The sequence below is a fragment of the Podarcis melisellensis genome, assembly GCF_964234715.1.
Source record: "Podarcis melisellensis genome assembly, chromosome: 2".
Lineage (NCBI taxonomy): Eukaryota > Metazoa > Chordata > Lepidosauria > Squamata > Lacertidae > Podarcis > Podarcis melisellensis.
Genome location: NC_138529.1, coordinates 42,866,317 through 42,885,845, shown reverse-complemented (window position 1 = coordinate 42,885,845; position 19,529 = coordinate 42,866,317). Strand labels below are relative to the sequence as shown.

The 19,529-nt window shown below is 42.0% G+C and overlaps 1 protein-coding gene across 5 annotated transcripts in view; it reads right to left on the bottom strand.

Moving 5' to 3' along the window:
• CACNA1A (calcium voltage-gated channel subunit alpha1 A) overlaps positions 1-19,529 on the bottom strand; it is a 269,886-nt gene that overhangs the window by 70,749 nt on the left and 179,608 nt on the right. For all 5 annotated transcript variants that reach the window (XM_081900883.1, XM_081900882.1, XM_081900884.1 and 2 more), the window contains 8 exons: positions 19,043-19,180; positions 16,284-16,485; positions 14,343-14,507; positions 13,860-13,970; positions 11,835-11,918; positions 2,112-2,228; positions 1,431-1,496; positions 455-570 (listed from right to left, as the gene is read on the bottom strand). In XM_081900883.1, coding sequence (XP_081757009.1) covers positions 455-570; positions 1,431-1,496; positions 2,112-2,228; positions 11,835-11,918; positions 13,860-13,970; positions 14,343-14,507; positions 16,284-16,485; positions 19,043-19,180 — 999 coding nt within the window. The remainder of the gene's footprint in view (positions 1-454; positions 571-1,430; positions 1,497-2,111; positions 2,229-11,834; positions 11,919-13,859; positions 13,971-14,342; positions 14,508-16,283; positions 16,486-19,042; positions 19,181-19,529) is intronic.

The following is a 19,529-nucleotide window of genomic DNA, read 5'->3' as shown; positions in this document are numbered from 1 at the left end:
CGGGACGCGGGTGGCGCTGTGGGTAAAACCTCAGTGCCTAGAGCTTGCCGATCGTATGGTCAGCGGTTCGAATCCCTGCGGCGGGGTGAGCTCCCGTCTTTCAGTCCCAGCTCCTGCCCACCTAGCAGTTCGAAAGCACCCCTAAGTGCAAGTAGATAAATAGGTACCGCTTTATAGCGGGAAGGTAAACGGCGTTTCCGTGTGCTGCGCTGGTGCTGGCTCGCCAGAGCAGCTTCGTCACGCTGGCCACGTGACCCAGAAGTGTCTCCGGACAGCGCTGGCTGGCCCCCGGCCTCTTAAGTGAGATGGGCGCACAACCCTAGAGTCGGACACGACTGGCCCGTATGGGCAGGGGTACTGCCCTGCATCTAGGAGACTGTACATCTTTTGCATTGGGCAGGGCCTTGGCTAAATGAAGTGGGCTTCCTGCGCATGAATAAGGTCTGGGCCTCACCTAAAGAGAAGCATTAGGGCTTGAAAGAATGTGCGGAAATTGTTGTGCTCGGTGATGGCAGGTTTCTCATCTTCGGACATATCTTCATCAATCTCAATGCTAATGTTACCAAAGACCTGAGAAGACAAACAAATAAAAACAAAATGCAGAAAAAGCCTAGAAATACAAAAGATCCAAAAAGAAAACTTCAGGAAAGAGTAGGTTTCCAAACATTGCTATCTAGTGGTGGTAGAGCCATTGCTTGTAGCAATGGATGTAGGTCACCTATAAGCGAGGCTAGGTGGGGCTCATTTTCATGTTTGGAGAGGAAATGAAAAGGTAATCTGTTCTGACCACAGCTTACATGGGCTAGGGACAACAAAAGGCCAGAACAGGCTGCCAGCAGTTGAAACCAACCCCAGGCAGTTTACTGTGGGGCTGGTTACAAGGACAGACTGAATGTAAGGTATCCCAGCAAAAAAACAACTTGCAGAATTCTTTCAGTACCAGTCACCTTAAATAGTCCTGCAGCAAAGTGGGTGCTTCAGGATGAATACTTAAAGGGGATGTGCCTCATTCTCTGACATCAAATCTCTTCTGATAGCAGGAGTGGGACAGTGCAGTTGTACACTAAGCTTTTATAAGGCAATACTACAGGGACAACACTCATCCTAACCTGGAATGCTGTTATAACAATGAGGATGAAAGGCACCAAGCTGTCTGTCTCCGCTTGTACTAGGGTTTATTGTACAGGCAGGAAGACCTCAGGCATATTGCAAGGGAGAGGTAGATGTTCTTGACATTGACACTACAATGTGCTAGAGACCTCCATAAGTTAAGTCTTCTGCAGTTTGGGGGCAGTTCCCAACTAGGCTGGTCCTCACTTTACAAGTTCAAAGGCTCCAGCACCAAAACAGCAGTATGTTATTGTCCCTAAGCTAAGCACTAGAGGCATTGCAGCATTCATGGTGAAACCCAGCATGGGATAGTAGCTTACCTGCATTCCAATAATCGCATAAATGAAGAAGAGCATTGCAATCAGCAGACACACATACGGAAGGGCCTAGTGAGGGAAAAACATGAGCATACATTTTTTTTTTTAAGTTTCACATTTTGTGGGTGTGTACCACACTTGTTTTACTGGGAATATGGCTCCCTTCTTCTTACAAACTGATTGCTGTCACTGAATCAATGAAAGAGATTGCTTGTAGGCCAATCTTCCCCATCCTGCTGCCCTACAACTACCATCAGCCTCAGTCAGTATGGTCAATGGTCAGGAACGAAGGAGGATGGGAGTCAACTGGAGGGCACCATGTTGAAGAAGGCTGTTGTAGACTCTATCACTCCTTCCTCCAATCCCTGCCACACCGTGACTACAGAAATCGTGCAGTAATTACTTACCCATGCAAAAGGGTGAGTTAATGGAAAGCTACTCATGAAACATGATTCAACTTCAACAACATGAAAAAAAGTATTCATGATTCAAAGTGCATGATAGGAGGTGGTGAATGAACAGAGAAATAAACAGGTAGATGGATGAGGTTGGATGTTTCTAGCTATAATCTCCTAAACTTTCTGCACTCCTACTACTTCCCTCCCTTTCTCTCTCAACCACCCACAACTTCAAATCTCAAGGAATCCAAGTTAGTAGCTCAATCCTAAAGCCCTTTGTTATTACCTTAAAGGACTGGACAAAGGTCCAGAGCAGGATGCGGATGGTGTAGCCTTGTCGGAGCAGCTTAATGAGACGGGCAGCTCGAAACAGCCTAAGGAAACTCAGGTTGATGAAGTTGTTCTGGGGAGATGAAGGGAAAGTGGCATTAGCTGGATCAGGGTGGGGATGTGGTGACCACAGACTCAGGGGGTTGGTAAGAAAACAAATGCAAACCAACTCTGCAGCGGTTAGTAAGGATCATTGAATAGCAAAGAAAGGGAGAGGGATCACACACATGAAGAAAATTAGCATGATAATAAAGCCACCCCTCTACTTGGAAAATCATCCATTTGGAAAATCAGTGATAATTCATTAGCACATGATTACATTTTTTAAAAAAATATACCCACAACCAAATGCACTGATATTTTTTGACACAAGCAGGCAGAACATTATTGTGTGGCCTCACATCACACATGTTCTGTGCACACAAATCTGGAGAGAGGAGAAAGCAAGACAAGTGCCAGTGAGGAAGAGGAGAGCTGAGAAATGTCTGGAGACTTGCAATCATATCATTCTCGATGGAAAATGCATCTGTTCTGTGCACCCAACAGGTGTTGAGCCACACCCCAAGCCCTGAAGGAAGAGCTTAGTTCAACAAATTTGTAGCTAAAAGAAGGATTTGTGATTCTGGCAAGATAGGAAAAACATTCTCCTATTGGGTTCACCAAGATGCATTTTTATCTGTCTCCTTCAGAGGAAATGGCATATAAGCTTCTGGGATAAAATGAATACATTGAAGTGTGACAATGTACAAAGTGTTCTATGGCCAGACACCCACAGCCCCTGAGAGCGAAAGATGCCCAAGGTTTCTGAGGGTTAGGATATCACCTGAGTTTGGACAATAGAATATTGATGTATGTGTTTGTGTATCTCTAGTAACTACCACTGAGACCTTCAGACACTTTCTAAAAAAGAGTTCCAGTAAAGGTTGGAAGAAGGGCCTAGCACAGAAAAAGATAAACTTAGATACAAAATGCCAACTTATATTTAACTAATGTAAGAAACACATGAGTTTTATCCCTGGGCAACAGCCCTTGAACAGGAATCTGTATTTTAGCCCCAGTATGAACGGTTAAGTGCTTTAGTAATCTATGGGGTAGATTAATTTCCTGGGTTTCGATATTGAACTCAATGGAACCACACTTTGATCTCACTGGAACCCGAACTGCATGTTCAAGCAATGAGAACACTGTAAAGGGACAACCTGGCTGGCTCTAACGGTTCCAAAGAGAATTACCATGTGGCTTCACCATAGTACACTAAACAGTGCAAGTGATCTGGCGGATTGAGTGCGTAGGGATATCTATGCAACATACATCACAGGAATGAATGTAGTTGCACCAACATCTCCCTCAAGACTCATGAAAGTACCTGTGCTACAGCGCCCCTCATACACAAACTCCAAAGAAAACTGCACAAAAATGACTCAGGCAATACACATGCCAAAAGATTGGTGTGACCACTCAACATGTACTGGCTTGCTACATGCCTTGCTCTATAATTATAAAACAAAGACTGAGAAATTGCCATGCAGTTACACAGTGGACATTATAAGTGTGTGACAACAAAGTGGACATACAGTGTGGTTCTTGCAGCCAAATATATCCATGTACTGTAATAGGATTTATTTTCTCTTCGAAAAAGAAACCTAATTGCTGCATCTTCACTCTTTATATGCATGTGTTTGCATGTGTCTTCCCAGAAGCTATAAGCCCATCCTTCTCCAACCCTCCAAAAAGGCTGTTCCTCTAATTGGGATTTCAGTGGACATGCATGGTGGCAGTAGTGGAGGTGGCTCTGTGACACATACAATGGGGTGAAACCAGTTTGTTAAAACTGCCATGCTCAGATCATGCAGGACAAACAAAGAATGATATTCATGCAGAGGGAAAGAGAGACAGGCAGGGGACCCACACCCATTTCCAGTTGGAAATATATGCCCACACAGACCATTAGGAATGGTGCCACACACCATTCTCTCTTTCCTATTAACCACCTGCATTCCAAAGTTCACTTCCTACATTACTTTTTAAGCCTATTCTAAGGTCAATATCTTAAGTGGACAATCTTTCAGCCAAAACATTTAGCTCTTTTGTTTAAACCAATATATATATTTCAGCTCTGCCCCTTGCCTTTTGACTCTTATTCCAGGACACAATGATGCAGTGAAAGTAAACTATTTAACCGGTGGAAACCTGTGTCAGACTAGATCTAGAAACACGCCCCCCACCCCGGTTCCACTGTCTCTAGTCCTCCAAACCTCTCTTGCCTGCCCATTTCCTTTCAGACAAAATCTACAGTCCTAGCTCAGCTTTCTTCTTGTATCCTACTTTCTTCAGTTCCGTTCCATGTCTCCACCTACAAATTTTATTGCATTTTTTCAGTCCACTCTACTTTGCCCCACACTTTTTATTCATCCTGTCTCTTTTGGCTAACAGTCCTAGCACTCTCCTGCCCCAAACATACACCATACACCTGCCTCTTGATCTTACACATTGGTGAATATCTTCACTGCCGCCGCCTCCTTTTCTTTTTTGCCTCAACTCCCGTTGCTGCTTTTTCCTAGCTCACCTACCCTTCCTTCAGATTCCCTGCTTTCAGTCCATTTCCTACTCTGTACCATTCATTCTGCCTCCCTTCTTTTGAACACTTTATCACTAAGCTTCACTACAGGCCAAGATTTCTTTAGTCAAACTGTCAATTTACCCTCCCTCAGAAAAGCTGGACTTTAAGTAGCAATGTCCTTTCAGCAACTGACTATTTAGATCATTGTACCAAGTCAGCCAACCAGTATAGGAGGCATCAATGCTTCAAGCTATGCATTGTGTCTGTGATGTGTGTCTGTTTCAATTTGATTTATATTTATTATATATATGTCTGTTTCATTTTGAAGACGTTTTCTCAACAGATTCCTCTTGAGATTTTGTTAAATATGTGAAACTGGCGCACATGCAATCTTTCAAAATTAATGTCTACCCTAATCTTAAGAGGAGTATCGGTGTTTGTTAGAAAAGTAAGTCTGAATGTGGCCCAGAGAAATAAAATTAAGGATTTCTCTTTGACTCACCCTCCACAACTGACTCTCAGGAAAAGGGATGTTAATATCCCTCTCAATACTCCTAAATGGGCTTGGGCTAATTTCCATAGTTATAATGATATTTTACTTCTTCTAAGGAATTGTTCTACTTTAACTGACCAAAGCAGAGGTTGTCTGTGCATGGCTAAAAGTGTATGGAGAATACTAATATCACTGAGAGGACCTTAGGGTCAGTTCATGTGTGAGGAAATGTGTTTGTGTGTGTTGTGTTTAGGTGGTAAGTGGATACCCAGCTAAAGTTGTATGCATTAAGGGAAGGTTAAATGTGAAACGTTTTGAGTGAATGGGTATGCCTGTGCACGCAGAATGAAGCTGGGGGTGCAGGGCTTTTCTGTACTTGTTCAGATAGCTATTGACAAGTGGGATTTTTAGGTCTTATATTTGACTGCGCACACACTGCAAAAACTATGTGCCTGGAGGTGATGCCAGATGATATGCAATGTATCTGTAGTATTTCAACTGTGGTGGATGCTCCACCCATGCAAACTGTCATCAGGTTTTGTATGTCATCAAGTAAGGCACTTGCATGTTGAATTCCCATCCCAAGTTTTTCCCCAGACAGAAACTGACACTGGCCCTGGGTCAGAACCCAGCAACTTGCAGATACAGCTTTCTATCTACCACCATATCCTTTTAGAAAGCCTATCCATACTGATGCAAGTCTTAGATTAAATGCAATCATCTCTTCAGAGATTGGCATCACCAAGGCTGCAGTATTACTATACCATATCCCTCAATCAATCAATGTTTATTATGGCAATCAGCCAGCATATAGACCACATCCCTGCTATGGGGTTACTGGAAGCCATATGTGAATCTGAATAAAATAAGTGACACAATATGGGGTAAGTGGGGGGACTAAAAGCGGAAGCTGCCCAGTAAACTGCAGGCATCTTTGGCTCAAAAGATCATGCAATGCGCCAAGAAGATGCTTTTGATTAATGTAAGGCACTTAGGCTTGAGAAAGTAATCAAACCAACCGGATCCTAGATGCAAACATTGAGATGGAGAGGATCAGAGAAGGTCAGGGAAGGGTGGGTGTTTTAATACCGCAAGTTGAGTTCCAACCAGCAAACGGAGAAATGCAGAAGGCAGTGATTTCATTTTTGGTGATGGGAGAGGGATCAGGGCAGGGAAGTTCAGAAATATTCATTAGCATGGACACACAGACCAGTTCATGGATGGACAGATGGATTTTTCATAGTGCATTTTGATTGGATGACATTTTCAGAGGGTGTTGCGCCAAAATAGAACAATATAAAGAGACAGCATGGAAAGAAGACAAAAGACAAAGTCATTATATATCATACATAGCCCCGGGGAAGGAGACCCCTAGCCCACCCTTTTCCCACACTCACCCCTTTCTCCTGTCTTTCTGGAATTTAGGGAATCCATGACTTTAGCATTCTGATCTTCCTAACCAAAATATCTACACGTTTGGCTTTACCTACAGGCTTCCAGCATAAACAAAACTTTTGTTGACCTGCCCATATTATTCTGGGAGGTAAGCGAGAGAGGGAAACTGAGGCACATATTGGAACAGGGACTTCCATGAGTCAGTGCTATTAATGAAAGTTACTTACCAACACAGTTCTTCAAAACCCATCTGTGAGGTCACTTCTTTGAGTCTGAGCACTATGTGTCCTTAGACTACCACCTTCTAAAATGTGAAACTTGTTGGAGTGACCTAATTTCTCCATCTTTCAGTGTGGTAAGTACTCAAAGAAATGCTATATGAACAAAGTTGCATAATACGAAGTTGCAGTGTTCAAAAAGTTTGGGCATTCAAAGCAAAGCCAGGTACAATTACAGGAAGGCCCCTTGTAATTCAAGCTACTTGTAGGTAACTTTCACTTGCTCTTAGAGCAGCCATACAAATGGCCATCCAAGCGTACTGGAAATGTGTGGAAGCCTAACTACTTGGAAGAGATCACCCATAAAGAATAAGTGGCAGAACAAATCTACACCACAGCTGTAGTAAAAAAGATGACCTAGTAACCACAGGGTTGAAATACCTACTGTGTTCTAAGCAGAACATATGGGTTCATTTTAAATCTCCTTTGGGTGGTGGGAATTTAGATTGGGAAACCCACTTCCCATACAGGCCTTTCCCATATGGGACTGCTAATCTAATTAGAAAACAAACAAACAAACAGAAGCCTAAACCATGGAAGATCCTGATCATGAATCTCCTAGATCAGGTCTAGTTTGGCCCCAAGATAAAAGACTGAAAAAAGGCATAATAACCCAAAATGGTATTGGTGGTTGTACAACTTGCGCTAAAGAAAGAGATCCATTCAGAATGTGGACCACAATGAGGAGTTCAAACCTATTTATACTGGAATATTTGCATTGTCTCTGGAAGGTCTCAGATTTTATCTCCTAACTGAAGTTCTGCCCTTGGATGGTGGTGTGAGATTTCTTGCACCTCTAGATATCTTTTTATTGTGCATTTATGATTTGTGCTCATGATTATGCTGGGGCAGCTACTCTGCTTTTGATACTGTTCATGCCTACAAAAAATTTGGGGCAGACATATTGCTTTGTTTCCAGTCTATGCATGTCCTGTAGTGTCTTGCCAAAATCCTGTAACTTTTTATACCACAACTGTTCAGGGGGGTAGGGTGTTGGTCCTGTTTTTGTTGTGCTATAGTGCAAGAGTGCCCCTCCAGAAAACACTGGGAAAGAATAGTAGAATAACTTAAAAAAACAGAAGATGTGTGGTGGTACAATATAAATCCACCACTAATGCACTATTAATGCATCAATGACATGTTGCAGAACACATATGCAACCCCCCACCCACAACAGTCTGGAGGGTTCCTGAGCATATTTAGTGGCCACAAAACATTAACAGACTATTGGAGGGTAGGAACCGAGGCTGCGATGGAACCAAGTGGTTAGCGTCCTGAGCAGCAACACTCCACATTGCGACATTTTGCTTTGACAAGACACTTTGAAGGCCAGCACTAGCTTTTGCAATCCTCATTTGAAGTGTTTTCAGTATATAGCTAAACTGTTCAGTGTTTCCTGTGTAATGCCATTCCTTTGTCAAAGTAAATTTAAATAACCCTTTAGGTCAAACAGAAATGAATCACTATGCCATATTGAGAAATCTAGAAGAATGGGTGTTCTTTAAACACCCTCATCACCTGTGAGGAAATGTGCATAAGCAATACATATGCTCCCTTGGTACACATACAGTGCACACACATGGGCATTTTGGAATAGTTTGCCATGCATGCATATTCTCTGGGAAAGACCTTTCCTGATAATTTTAGTAGTTCAATGTTTCATGTTCTAGCCAAAGGCCATGACAGAATAATTTTAGTAAGAAAGAGTTTGCTGTGCTGTGTACTTCCCAAGACCAAGGATAAAGAAAATTATCACCATCAAAGCGTTCTGGACAAAATTGACAGAAGGATTTTGCAGTTACTGTAGGCAATTGGAAACAAGTCTCTCCATGCCTGGTTGTGCCATAAAACTTATGGAAGCCTTTCCAAGGTTAATGCCTCAGTTTCCCTGGTCTATTCCTGCTGGAAGCACATTGGCCTTTGAATGGGTGGGTTGTTCTGCCAATTCCCTGAGTTTGTCATGGCTCTATCATTTCAGGATGTTCATTCAGATATCTTCCCCTGCTCCACATCTCACTGTAGGCTAAGCTACTTATGACATGGGAGATCCGTGATCAAATCTCAGTAAGCTCTTTTACTTTTCTTCAAAGCTACTTAAAGCTTTCCCTAGTTATTTTGACTAGGGAAACAGCATAAGGAAGCAACATTGGAGGAGAGAAATTCTCTCTATGCTGTTTCCTTGAGTGAAATTACCTCTCAGCTGGTTTTAGCCCAGCTGAGGCAAAAATACAAGTACAATATGGGCTTTTCCCAGTAGCTTAGAGGGAGAGACCTTTGTTTGAATGGGGAAACTTCACGGTGGTAGGAAGGACTCACATGGAATTGATCCTTCAGTATGGCAGCACTGAGAGCCAGTGTAGTGAAGTGATTGGAGCAGCCTTTCTCAACTTTGGGTTCCCAGGTGTTGTTGGGCTACAACTTCCATCATTCCTAGCCAGCATGGTCAGGGATGGTGGGAGTTTTAATTTAAGAACATCTGGGAACCCAAGGTTAAGAAAGGCTGGGTCAGTGTTGGACCAGGACCTGGGAGAACAGGCTTCAAATCTTCACTCTCCCATGAATCTCACTGGGTGACCCTGGGTCAGTTGCTGCCTCTTAACCTAATCTACCTCACAGGATTGTTGAAGGGCATTAAATGAGGAAGGGGAAAATCATGTATGCCAATTTGAGCTCCTTGGAGAAAAAGGTGGGATAGAAATGCAATAAATAAACAACTTTCTTCCCATGAACATTAGGCAGGCACCTTTGTTGTGTATTTTTCTCTGCCTGCTAATATCCTGTAATTTTAATATGCAGCTTTCGCATGTAATTTTATTAAAATGGTTGATTTTATCTATATTTTGATAAAAAAGTCAACTTGTTTGCTTTTATTGGCTTTTTAAAATGATTTTTTTGTAAGCTGCTTAGTGATTTTCTGCCAAGTGAATAATACATACATTTTGATAACTACATAAAGGTAAAATAGGAATCCCCCCCCCCATCTCAAATTAGAAACCCTCCCCACTCTCAGATGCAGCTTTGAAGAAAAAAGAGAGAAGATATCGGGAGATCTGGTCATGGGGCTTCCAAGTCATGCACAGTTTAGCCCCAAGGCATGCCTAGTATGTCTCTCTCCCAGCCACCTGTTACATTCTGAAGGCTGGATAAGGGTGAGAGGAAAAAATGAGGGAATGCTGATTGCAAGCCCCTTCTGCAACTTGAACTCTGTTACAGAGGGATGTGCATGAGAAAAACTAATTCAGAGGATTTCTGCAGGGAGTTGGGCACCCCAGCTGCTGCCATGCCAAGCACAGCCTGCCAACCCTTACAAATCTTCTTTGGAAGTCATGAGGATAAGCTCTGTTGTGTGATGGCATCTATTTGGATTAAGATTCACCCTCGTTGTTGCCTCTATAAAAAACTTCTGTAAAGTAGCTTTAGATCTGACCATGTATAGCCATCCCACTTGGGGCCATTCCACACATTACAGCAAAAGGAGGTACACATTAAAGATTTACGGTGTTCCTACTTTTAGTCTGATAAAATGCCTTTTACTTTCGACTGCAGCTACACTGAGGAAATCCAACATTTTGCAGATGATCATGGTAACCCTCTCCTTCCCCTGACACATATGTCTATGATATACACACGTTTAGACATGACCTAACATGCTATGGAATAGAAGTGAATATATCAGTATTTCTAAATGTTTTAAAGGGGAGGTACATGTTTCTGAGTTAAAATGGGAAGTACACTGACTCATACACCCCCCATATGTTGAATTTTATTATGTGTAAGAGTAAAAACTACCTGCCTGCCAAGGAACCTGCCCTGTTGTGTTCTCTGAGAGTCACTGTTTTGGCCAAGCTTCCTGACTGGAAGGAGAACAGCTTTCCAGAACAGTGACAAATGCAGAGATGTAACATGTAGCTTCCACCAAGGACATGTGTTTCTGCTGCATCTCTGCACTGAGGAGTGCTTGAATAATCCAATCACACCAGATGGAGAGATGTGGTAGAATTATAGATTCTTAACAGAAGCTGCTTGGAAAGAAGCAACACCGTTTGACAGTGGAACGGTCACCTTTGGGAGGTTGTTGACTCTCCCTCCCTGGAGGTTTTTAAGCAAAGGTTGGATGGCCATCTATCATGGATGCTCTAGCTGAGATTTCTGTATTGCAGGGGGTTGAACTAGATAACCCTTGGGATCCCTTCCAAATCTATGATTCTATGAACACCTGAGTAATGAAGGATGGAGGGCTGAAGTGGGTAGCCTCCTCTGTTGTGGGCAGGAACTTTGGGCTCACAGTAAGAAACTGAATCATTTCATTTCTGGAAGCATATCAGTGATTCTCTTTTGGCACACTAGAATGCTCTGGCCCACTGGTTTGGAAATGATTGTAGTAGTTACTAATTCTTTTAATCTGTGCATCCACACTGTAAAGTGAAAAGTGGCCCTTCATACTCTATTGTTTCAGGTGTTGGCAGATGCCATAATGAAAGGATCCAGCATTTATAACTTATTACAAAGATTATGGGTTAATGCTGGTGTAAACAATACGATGGAGTGACTTTGGCATCTTTAAGTCGGTAACTATCTAATTTGAGAAATTCCCAATAAATACCAGTGTCAAGGCCTTGGAAGAAGCCTACATCTTTTGCTGAGCAACAACAAGGATTGTCACAAATATACATATTTTACTGAAGAGTTATTGAAAATGTGGGAGCGGCTGTTACGCGCTTTTGAGAATCTGTTCTGGAAGAAGAAAGGGAACACTGCACTATGTTCCTTGGCAGCCAATAAATAATGTTTACTTGGGCCTTGTACTGCCATTCTCTGGATTCTCCAGCCCCTATCCTAGTTAAGGATGCAGTTCAATGGGATGAAAACTTCATGTTTCAGTTCTTGCTTCCCACTCCCTGCAGAATGCCTCCCACCCCCAGAATGCCATCCCCACCATCAGTTTGAACTTACCCCAAACTCTGTCACTAAGATGTCTGTGATGCTACCCAGAACTGTGACAAAATCAAAGATATTCCAGGCATCACGGAAATAATTCTATAAAGAAAGAACAAAACAAAGGACGAAAAGGAACAGCCACACAGCAGCAAACAGGTGACAACATTCAATCACGACGGAAGCAACAGCAACGAGAACAGAGATTTATCCACCTTTTCTATTCCCCCACCCTCCTGCCCCAGTCAGGTTCTGATTACCTTTTGGGTGCATTCCAGCTCTTGTGATGGGGATTGCAAAACTAAACTAGCTAGGGGGCTTTTATTTATGCATTTTGCCTTCTGAAATGGGGATAAAGTGGCAGGTCTTGTCGCCTTATGTCAGTGAAAACAGCTGAGATCAAATTTTCAGAGGCCCATGGGATTTGTTTCCACTGGCTAGAAACAGACTTCAGTGAGTGAGAGTAGGATGAGAAAAAAGGGTTGTTTTCTTTCAATATGCTCCCTGTGAACGCTTAAGGCAATGCAACTGCCCAGTGAGACCAAGGGCTATGACACTCTCAAGCAAGGAGCAAGCAGTTGTACATCTTTCCCCTTTCTCAATTATTTGCATGGACAATCACAAGAACATCTATAAAAGTAAATACAACACACACAAGCCTAATAATAAGACTACACCTGGGGACTATTCCATTTTTCAGCTCGGCTTCTCTAAGGAGAGAATGCCAGTTGTCTCCAAAGCCTAACTAAGTAATGGCAGAGCTATTACTAAGCAAATTAATTCAGCTCATCAATCACAGTGAATATCAAATAGTGTGGTTCGGGGTCAGGAATGAGTAAGAGTCCTTGCCAGCAATTTAGTCTAAATTGTTTTAATATTGTATTTTTATATTGTTGTAACTTGCCCTGGGACCTTGTGGTGAAGGGTGGGTAAATCTAAAATTGAATTAAATTAAAATTAAGATTATTATTTTTGGAGGGTCACTTTACGATGAGTAGAGAAGTTGGGAGTGGCAGCTATCCATGGACCCTAAACCCAACACCTCGAAATGTTCTGCTACCCATTGCTATCTGCTACCATTCCATTGCTATAGACGCTGGTCATTTAAACTCTTGTGTTTCCTCTGAGTTTAGCAACCAGGGATGCAGGCAGAGATGCATGGCTTAGGGGATTGTATTTGGCCCAAGTATTGTCAGGTGCTGGCTTCTATGATAGAAGAAAGCCTTCAGTGATCAGATTTCCTAAGGCTGTTATTGTCACAATATTGCTTGTAACAATAAAACTTATTATTCACATGAACCTATGGTGTTTCTGTTTCCCTTTTAAGAGCGCTTAGAGACCAACTTAGTTTCTGCTCTCAAGTTTGGCTGCTGAACATTAAAGTTTTCAAATGAGAGGTGAGATGTTTAGTTGGACCCCTTGGAATGGAACCTTCATGTTGCAGAAGAAGCTAACAACTAACTGACCTTTGTATAGATTTATTGCTTTCTCACTCTCCTAGGAGGCCCCCTCTTTCTTTCTCTGACTACAACATTCAAGCCTGCACGCTGCCCAAAAATACTCTTCTCTAAATCATGGGTGTAGCAAAAGTCAGAGTTTAACTAGAGTTGAATGTGAAGAATAAATAGCTTCCTGTACAGGAAGCCAAGAGTCCTAGCATGAGCAGCCCTGTTGCAAGAGAAGCTAAAGTCTAAATTTTCAGACTCCTTTGTAAATGAGTCCGTTTATATCCATGGCCTCCAGCAGAAGTACAGTTTGTTTCTGGAAGAGTGAGATGTTGTTACTTCCCATGCTTCCATAAGCAGTGTGATCTCTGAGGGCCTTGTGAGCTCTGTTAAGTCATGTAGAGGGATAGATGGGCAGGGTATAAATAATAAATTATTATTATTATCAAATAAATTATTTTTTTCTTTAAAAACAACAACTAACCAAGGTGCAATATACGCCTTCCTGTTTCATGAGGAAGGGGGTCATATTCCTCCCACTCTGTAGTGGAGGGCTTCATGATTATTTCTCATGAAGTTTAGCAAGAGTGACACTTACCAACAATCCAAAGGCGATGATTTTCAGAATGCACTCCAATGAGAACAGGGAAGTGAAGACAATGTTGAACATCCTTAGTAGATGATCATATACAGGTGTGGCATTGTAGAACTAGTGAGGGGGTGGGATAGAGAGAGAAATAGAAAGAGAGAAAGCACAGTCATGAAGATGGATGTAGGGTTAGGATAGGGAAACTGGGGGAACTGAAACAATGCTGCACTAGGCCAGGGTAAAAGTGAGACCCTCCCCAGTTAATACTATAAAAATCCAGATTAGTTGCTACTTCAGTGTCACAGCTATTCAACAGGGGTAATAACAGACCAATGAGATTAGCTCAATAGGAGCACAAATGACTCTGAATAACAATGGGTTTGGACAATGTCCACTACGATGGTACCTAGACCTATGTAGCTCAGCATCATACTCCCACGTTAGTCAGGGCAAACCCCACATGAAGCACACCCCATGACTCCGCCTACTTACTTTCATCATTAAGACAATGGTGTTTAGGGCAATCATGGCCATAACGGTGTACTCAAAGGGTGGTGAAACCACAAACTGCCACATACGGTACTGAAAGCTCTGCTTGTTCTGAGGCATGTGCCGGGTGAGTGGCTTGGCGCTGATGGCAAAGTCAATGCAGGCTCGCTGTGAAGAGAGAATATAAGAGTAGCAGTGAAGAAGGTGAAGAATCTTTTTCAAGAGAAGATGCCAAGGAGAAAAAACAAGCTTGGGTTCATAGGAAATGTACGTAGATTAGGGACAGAGCACATGCTTTGTATGCAAAAGGTCCCAGGCCCAATCCTTGGTTTCTCCAGGCAGGGCTAGGAAAGATTCTTGCCTGAAACCCTGGAATGCAGCTGCAAATCAGCATGAACAGTACTGAGCTACAAGGATCAATAGTCTGACTGGCATAAGGCCAATGGTGCTAATAGCCAATCCTATGGTGCTATATTCTTTCCTTCTGACTGGATCACTTTAGAGTCTGCTTTGACCAAAATGTTTGCTCTTCCCTCTAGTCCTTCCTTGTACTGACTCAAGACATTTAATGTGGCCTTACTTCAGCACCAGTAGCAAAATGCCTGCTGTATATGACATTAATTTTGAAGGCAAGGTTGTGCACATCAGTATCTTAAGATGCCAAAAAACATAATGTTGCAAGGTTGAAACATGCATCTATATGTCAAGGAAGATGCAAATACCCAATAAGTGCTTCTAAACCCAAGTCTTACCTAGGAAGTAGATGAATGTCTGCTTTCCTACATGAAGTTGGTCTAAGACATGAGTCTATGTACACATGCCTTCAAAAAGCAATGTGGTAAATGGCCCTAAGGTTATTTCACTAAAATAAATGAAGCACAACTAATTATCACCTATGAAGTCTTCCATCTGGCTGTCACCATCTTGGTCCTTCCCATGCTGGCTGGGGCTGATGGGAGTTGCAATCCAAAACATCTAGAGTGGGCTAGGCTGGTGAAGGCTGCTTTAGTCCCATCCCAGCAGCATGACTTAGAAATCCTAACCTCAATGAGCTAAATACTATTCACCCAACCAGTTCAGTGAGGTCTGCTTTCTACAGGATGCTCAGAGGAATAATTATCTTGCCTTACTTTAAAAATAAAAGAATCCCTCCCAACTTCACTGGGGCTCTACCGTTGCATGGTGGAGCATCCATCATAGGTTTCTGGGGGTTTTTTGGGTGGGGTATGTGGAATATTATGCTCAGTCATGGAAAATTGTGACTGAATCAGGCTGAAGATAGGCACTCCTGCTTTCAGAGGAGATCAATATTCCCCCCAGGGCAGCTGCTTGAGGTGGGCTATTACTATTTGTAGAAGAAGGAAACAGAAAAAGGATTGTGCGCCACAAAACTAGGAGCAGAATCTTGTTCATGTTGCAAGGAGTGGAGGAAAAAAAACGAATGATATCCACTAAACCTTAAACTACCACAAATTCCAGTTTCCTCCAACCTTATAGATGGCAGAAGTAGAGGATACACCAATAAAACTCTAAAGACTTCTAGTACATGGTGCATTGTCCCTTATGTGTACTTTTGTATGTGTGTGGTGGCGTTGCTTTTAAATCTCTGTGTTGGGTATTTTTTAAAGGATTTTGATGTTATTGTTAACGTCTTAGAATTTCTCAAGAGGAGGAGATGGATGCAGTTCAAAATGGGAATGAGCTTCTTGAGTATTCTATAACCAATCTGTTTTTGAAATCTGTTGACTTTTTGTCATTTAAGTTTCACTGCTACTAAACACAGATTCAGTTATCCACTGCCCCCACCCCCACTATCTTTTAACAAATCAAAGTTTTGAAACTATCATAAAGGAATGGAATAGAAACTTCAGGAAGCTGGCTGGGTTTACCAATACCAGTCCTTTTTTCTTTTCTTTTTTGCCAAAGCACTTTGCCTAGTCCTACCTCATTCTTCTCCAGGCTGTACTCTTCCATCATCTTGTCCCCTTGCTCCTGGAAGGTGATAATGATTAAGGCCACAAAAATGTTGACAAAAAAAAAAGGGAAGACCACAAAATAGACCACATAGAAGATGGACATCTCCATGCGATAGCCAGGACTGGGACCTTGATTCTCATATGTAGCATCCACTGAGTGCTTGAGGACACTGCAGAAAAAACAAGGAGAGATGGGGAAAGCGAATGAGATGTGGTGGGAAGAATTGAAGAGCCCTGTGAATGATCCATTATGCTCGCTGATCCATCTAAAATAGTAGTAAAACCCTATGATTTCTGAGATAGGTTCCCAATACTCAAAATTTAAGAAGATTTGAGATAGTCTGCTCCATGAAGGTTTTTCTGACATGGACTATTTAAAATCCCAAATCAGCTGTAATCACACCAAAGTATCTGTAAAGTCTTTTGTAGCTTTTGAGATTCTCATCACATAGTGAGATGAATCTTACTAAGCGCAAGGTCTCAGGTGGCAGCTGGCAAAATTCATAGCAAGTGGGAAAGAGATGGATGGGAAGGCAGCACTTACCTCTTCCTCTTGGGTGCATAGAGGAAGAGGAAGATGCAGTCATTTGTTCTGGTTCTCTTTCCCATGTGGTTGTCAATGCAAGCACTGGTACTTTTGAAATGGAGACACCTTCTAACAATTCTGTTTTTTTAATTAACAAAAATTATATTTACAAATCTGTAAGTCAACAAAACAAAACGTTAGACTTTCCAGAACCAGAGATTAGTCTGAAACATAAAACATTACATTCCAAACATTCTTCTGCAATTTCAAAACCATTTGTCTGTGCATGTATCTCTCAGAAATTCATGAACTCCATTTTGTTTGAAAATAGCTGGTATATGTATGCTTTGGGCTCTCTCATCTTAACATACTGTATTACCCCTACCATCCATCACAGCAGTTCCCCAGATTGTTTTTAAAAAACAATTTTTATTAAATATTTTCTTAGTTTACAAAAGTACATTCATTGTCTCTTTTTTCAGGTTCTGTATTCTACAGATCAGTTATATTTGTTGTGAGACATTAGTGTTATATGCAGTAAGTTCCCCATCTTGTTAATAGCCAGTTTTTAATCTTGGGGATTGCTGAATCTTTCCATTTTAAAGAAAGACCTGTCTTTGATGTAACTAATACATTGCCCACATTTTGTTCTTTGTAACAATTCTTCTAGGGCACTAGAAGCAACCACTGCTATTTACACAATGCTGGATTTAAGTGATTTTAAACTCTAGACGTTATCATCTTATGGAGGGGCAAGGCTTTTAGATGGTAACGTGTATTATTTCTCTGATTTTAAAATGTGGTTTAAAATATGCCAACTCTCCTATATCTGGGGCCCCTTCTACTCATTCTTCTGAATTGAGCCCTGGACATCTGCCTTCAAATCTTGCACCAATGGCACTGCTATATTAATGTGGGGTGTGGGCACTGGAGGTCTACAGTAAGCTGATCACAGTTATAGGTCACAAGAGAAATTGTTTCTCTGGCAAAGGGGTTCTGTATAGGGCATTTTAAAGTGAATTTGATGCAACCTATGTTTTTAAGTTTTTCATGTTATCTACACATCATCGAGGGACGTGGGTGGCGCTGTGGGTTAAACCACAGAGCCTAGGACTTGCTGATCAGAAGGTCAGCGGTTCGAATCCCCGTGACGAGGTGCGCTGCTGTTGCTCAGTCCCTGCTCCTGCCAACTTAGCAGTTCGAAAGCACGTCAAAGTGAAAGTAGACGAATAGGTACTTCTCCGGCAGGAAGTTAAACGGCGTTTCCGTGCGCTGCTCTGGTTTGTCAGAAGCGGTTTAGTCATGCTGGCCACATGACCCAGAAGCTGTATGCCGGCTCCCTTGGCCAATAAAGCGAGATGAGCGCTGCAACCCCAGAGTCGGTCACGACTGGACCTAATGGTCAGGGGTCCTTTTACCTTTACACATCATCATCCAAATGGCAACCCCCCCCATTTAATTTGCATTTCCCAATCTATTGATAATGCAGTAATGGAGGTGGGAAATCTGGCACAAAATAGCATATAACCCACTGAAGTGCATTGTGTGGCTGGTTTGTTGTTGTTTTAACATGAGTAAAGCTATTTTTCTCAGTGCTATTTATTTCCACATCCCCTATTCCCATTTGCTTGTTGTCTGAGCACAATCTAGCTATTTTATTTCAACAGTCCAAAGGAAAGGTAGCATGCCTAACTTCACCAGTTGTTGCTGGAGGCATGTCCACTTTAGTTTAATTTTCTAAAATAGCTGTTTTGTGTATACTGCTCTTGCACTATTCCACAGACAAAACATTTTTAAAAATAAAAATGGGACACACTGTATGCACAGGTAAGCAAATAACTATGTGCATGCCCACAATGGACCTTGGGTTTCCAGAAGGTAAAGTTCATGAATCACAAGCCCCAATCTTAATTACATTTTGCCTCATTTTACATTCCTATGCTTTCAGTGGCTTTTCATCAGCAGAAATAAAGAAACATTTCATACAAATCCCTCTTCCCAGGATGGTGTTTTTATATGGCAAGGGCAAACTATGGCTGATAAGCCTGGACTTCTATGTGACAAAAGGGTCTTAATGATGAAGCTAAACCAAAAAGGCGAGACTAGTTCTGTCTAGGGACCAATCTAGTTTCCAGCACCAGCCAACCAGATACCCAGCAGCCTAGCATAGTAACTGACACTCATTTTCCTGAATCACTTACTCTGGCCAGCCTTCTCCTGTAGATACAGTGAAAAGAGTAAGGAGCGCCCACAACACGTTGTCATAATGGAACTCATATTTCTTCCATTCTCGTTTCTCAGCCTTCACGTCATCCTTCTCATAGACTAAGTACTCTCCCCTGATGAAGGAGATCAAGAGAAACATTTAGGGACATGCTACAACAATGAAGTGGGCAATTTAGCAAGGATATGTTATGGTGCAAATGGCTGCTTTGCCAGTGATTGGAGCTTCAGTCTCTGTGTGAATATCAGGAGTGTCTGAACCTTTTATTCATGTTATCACACAAAAGTTAATCCAGATAGTTAATGATCACACTTTAGGTGGTATAACAGCCTCATTTCAGGGTGCTTAAGTGGAGCTGATTCACTTAGCTCCAACACAATAGCTCTTAATAGGTCTGATCTGTATAAACCACAGTTACTTCATTAACTTGACTGACACTGATGTACACCAGTTTAAGATTTGGC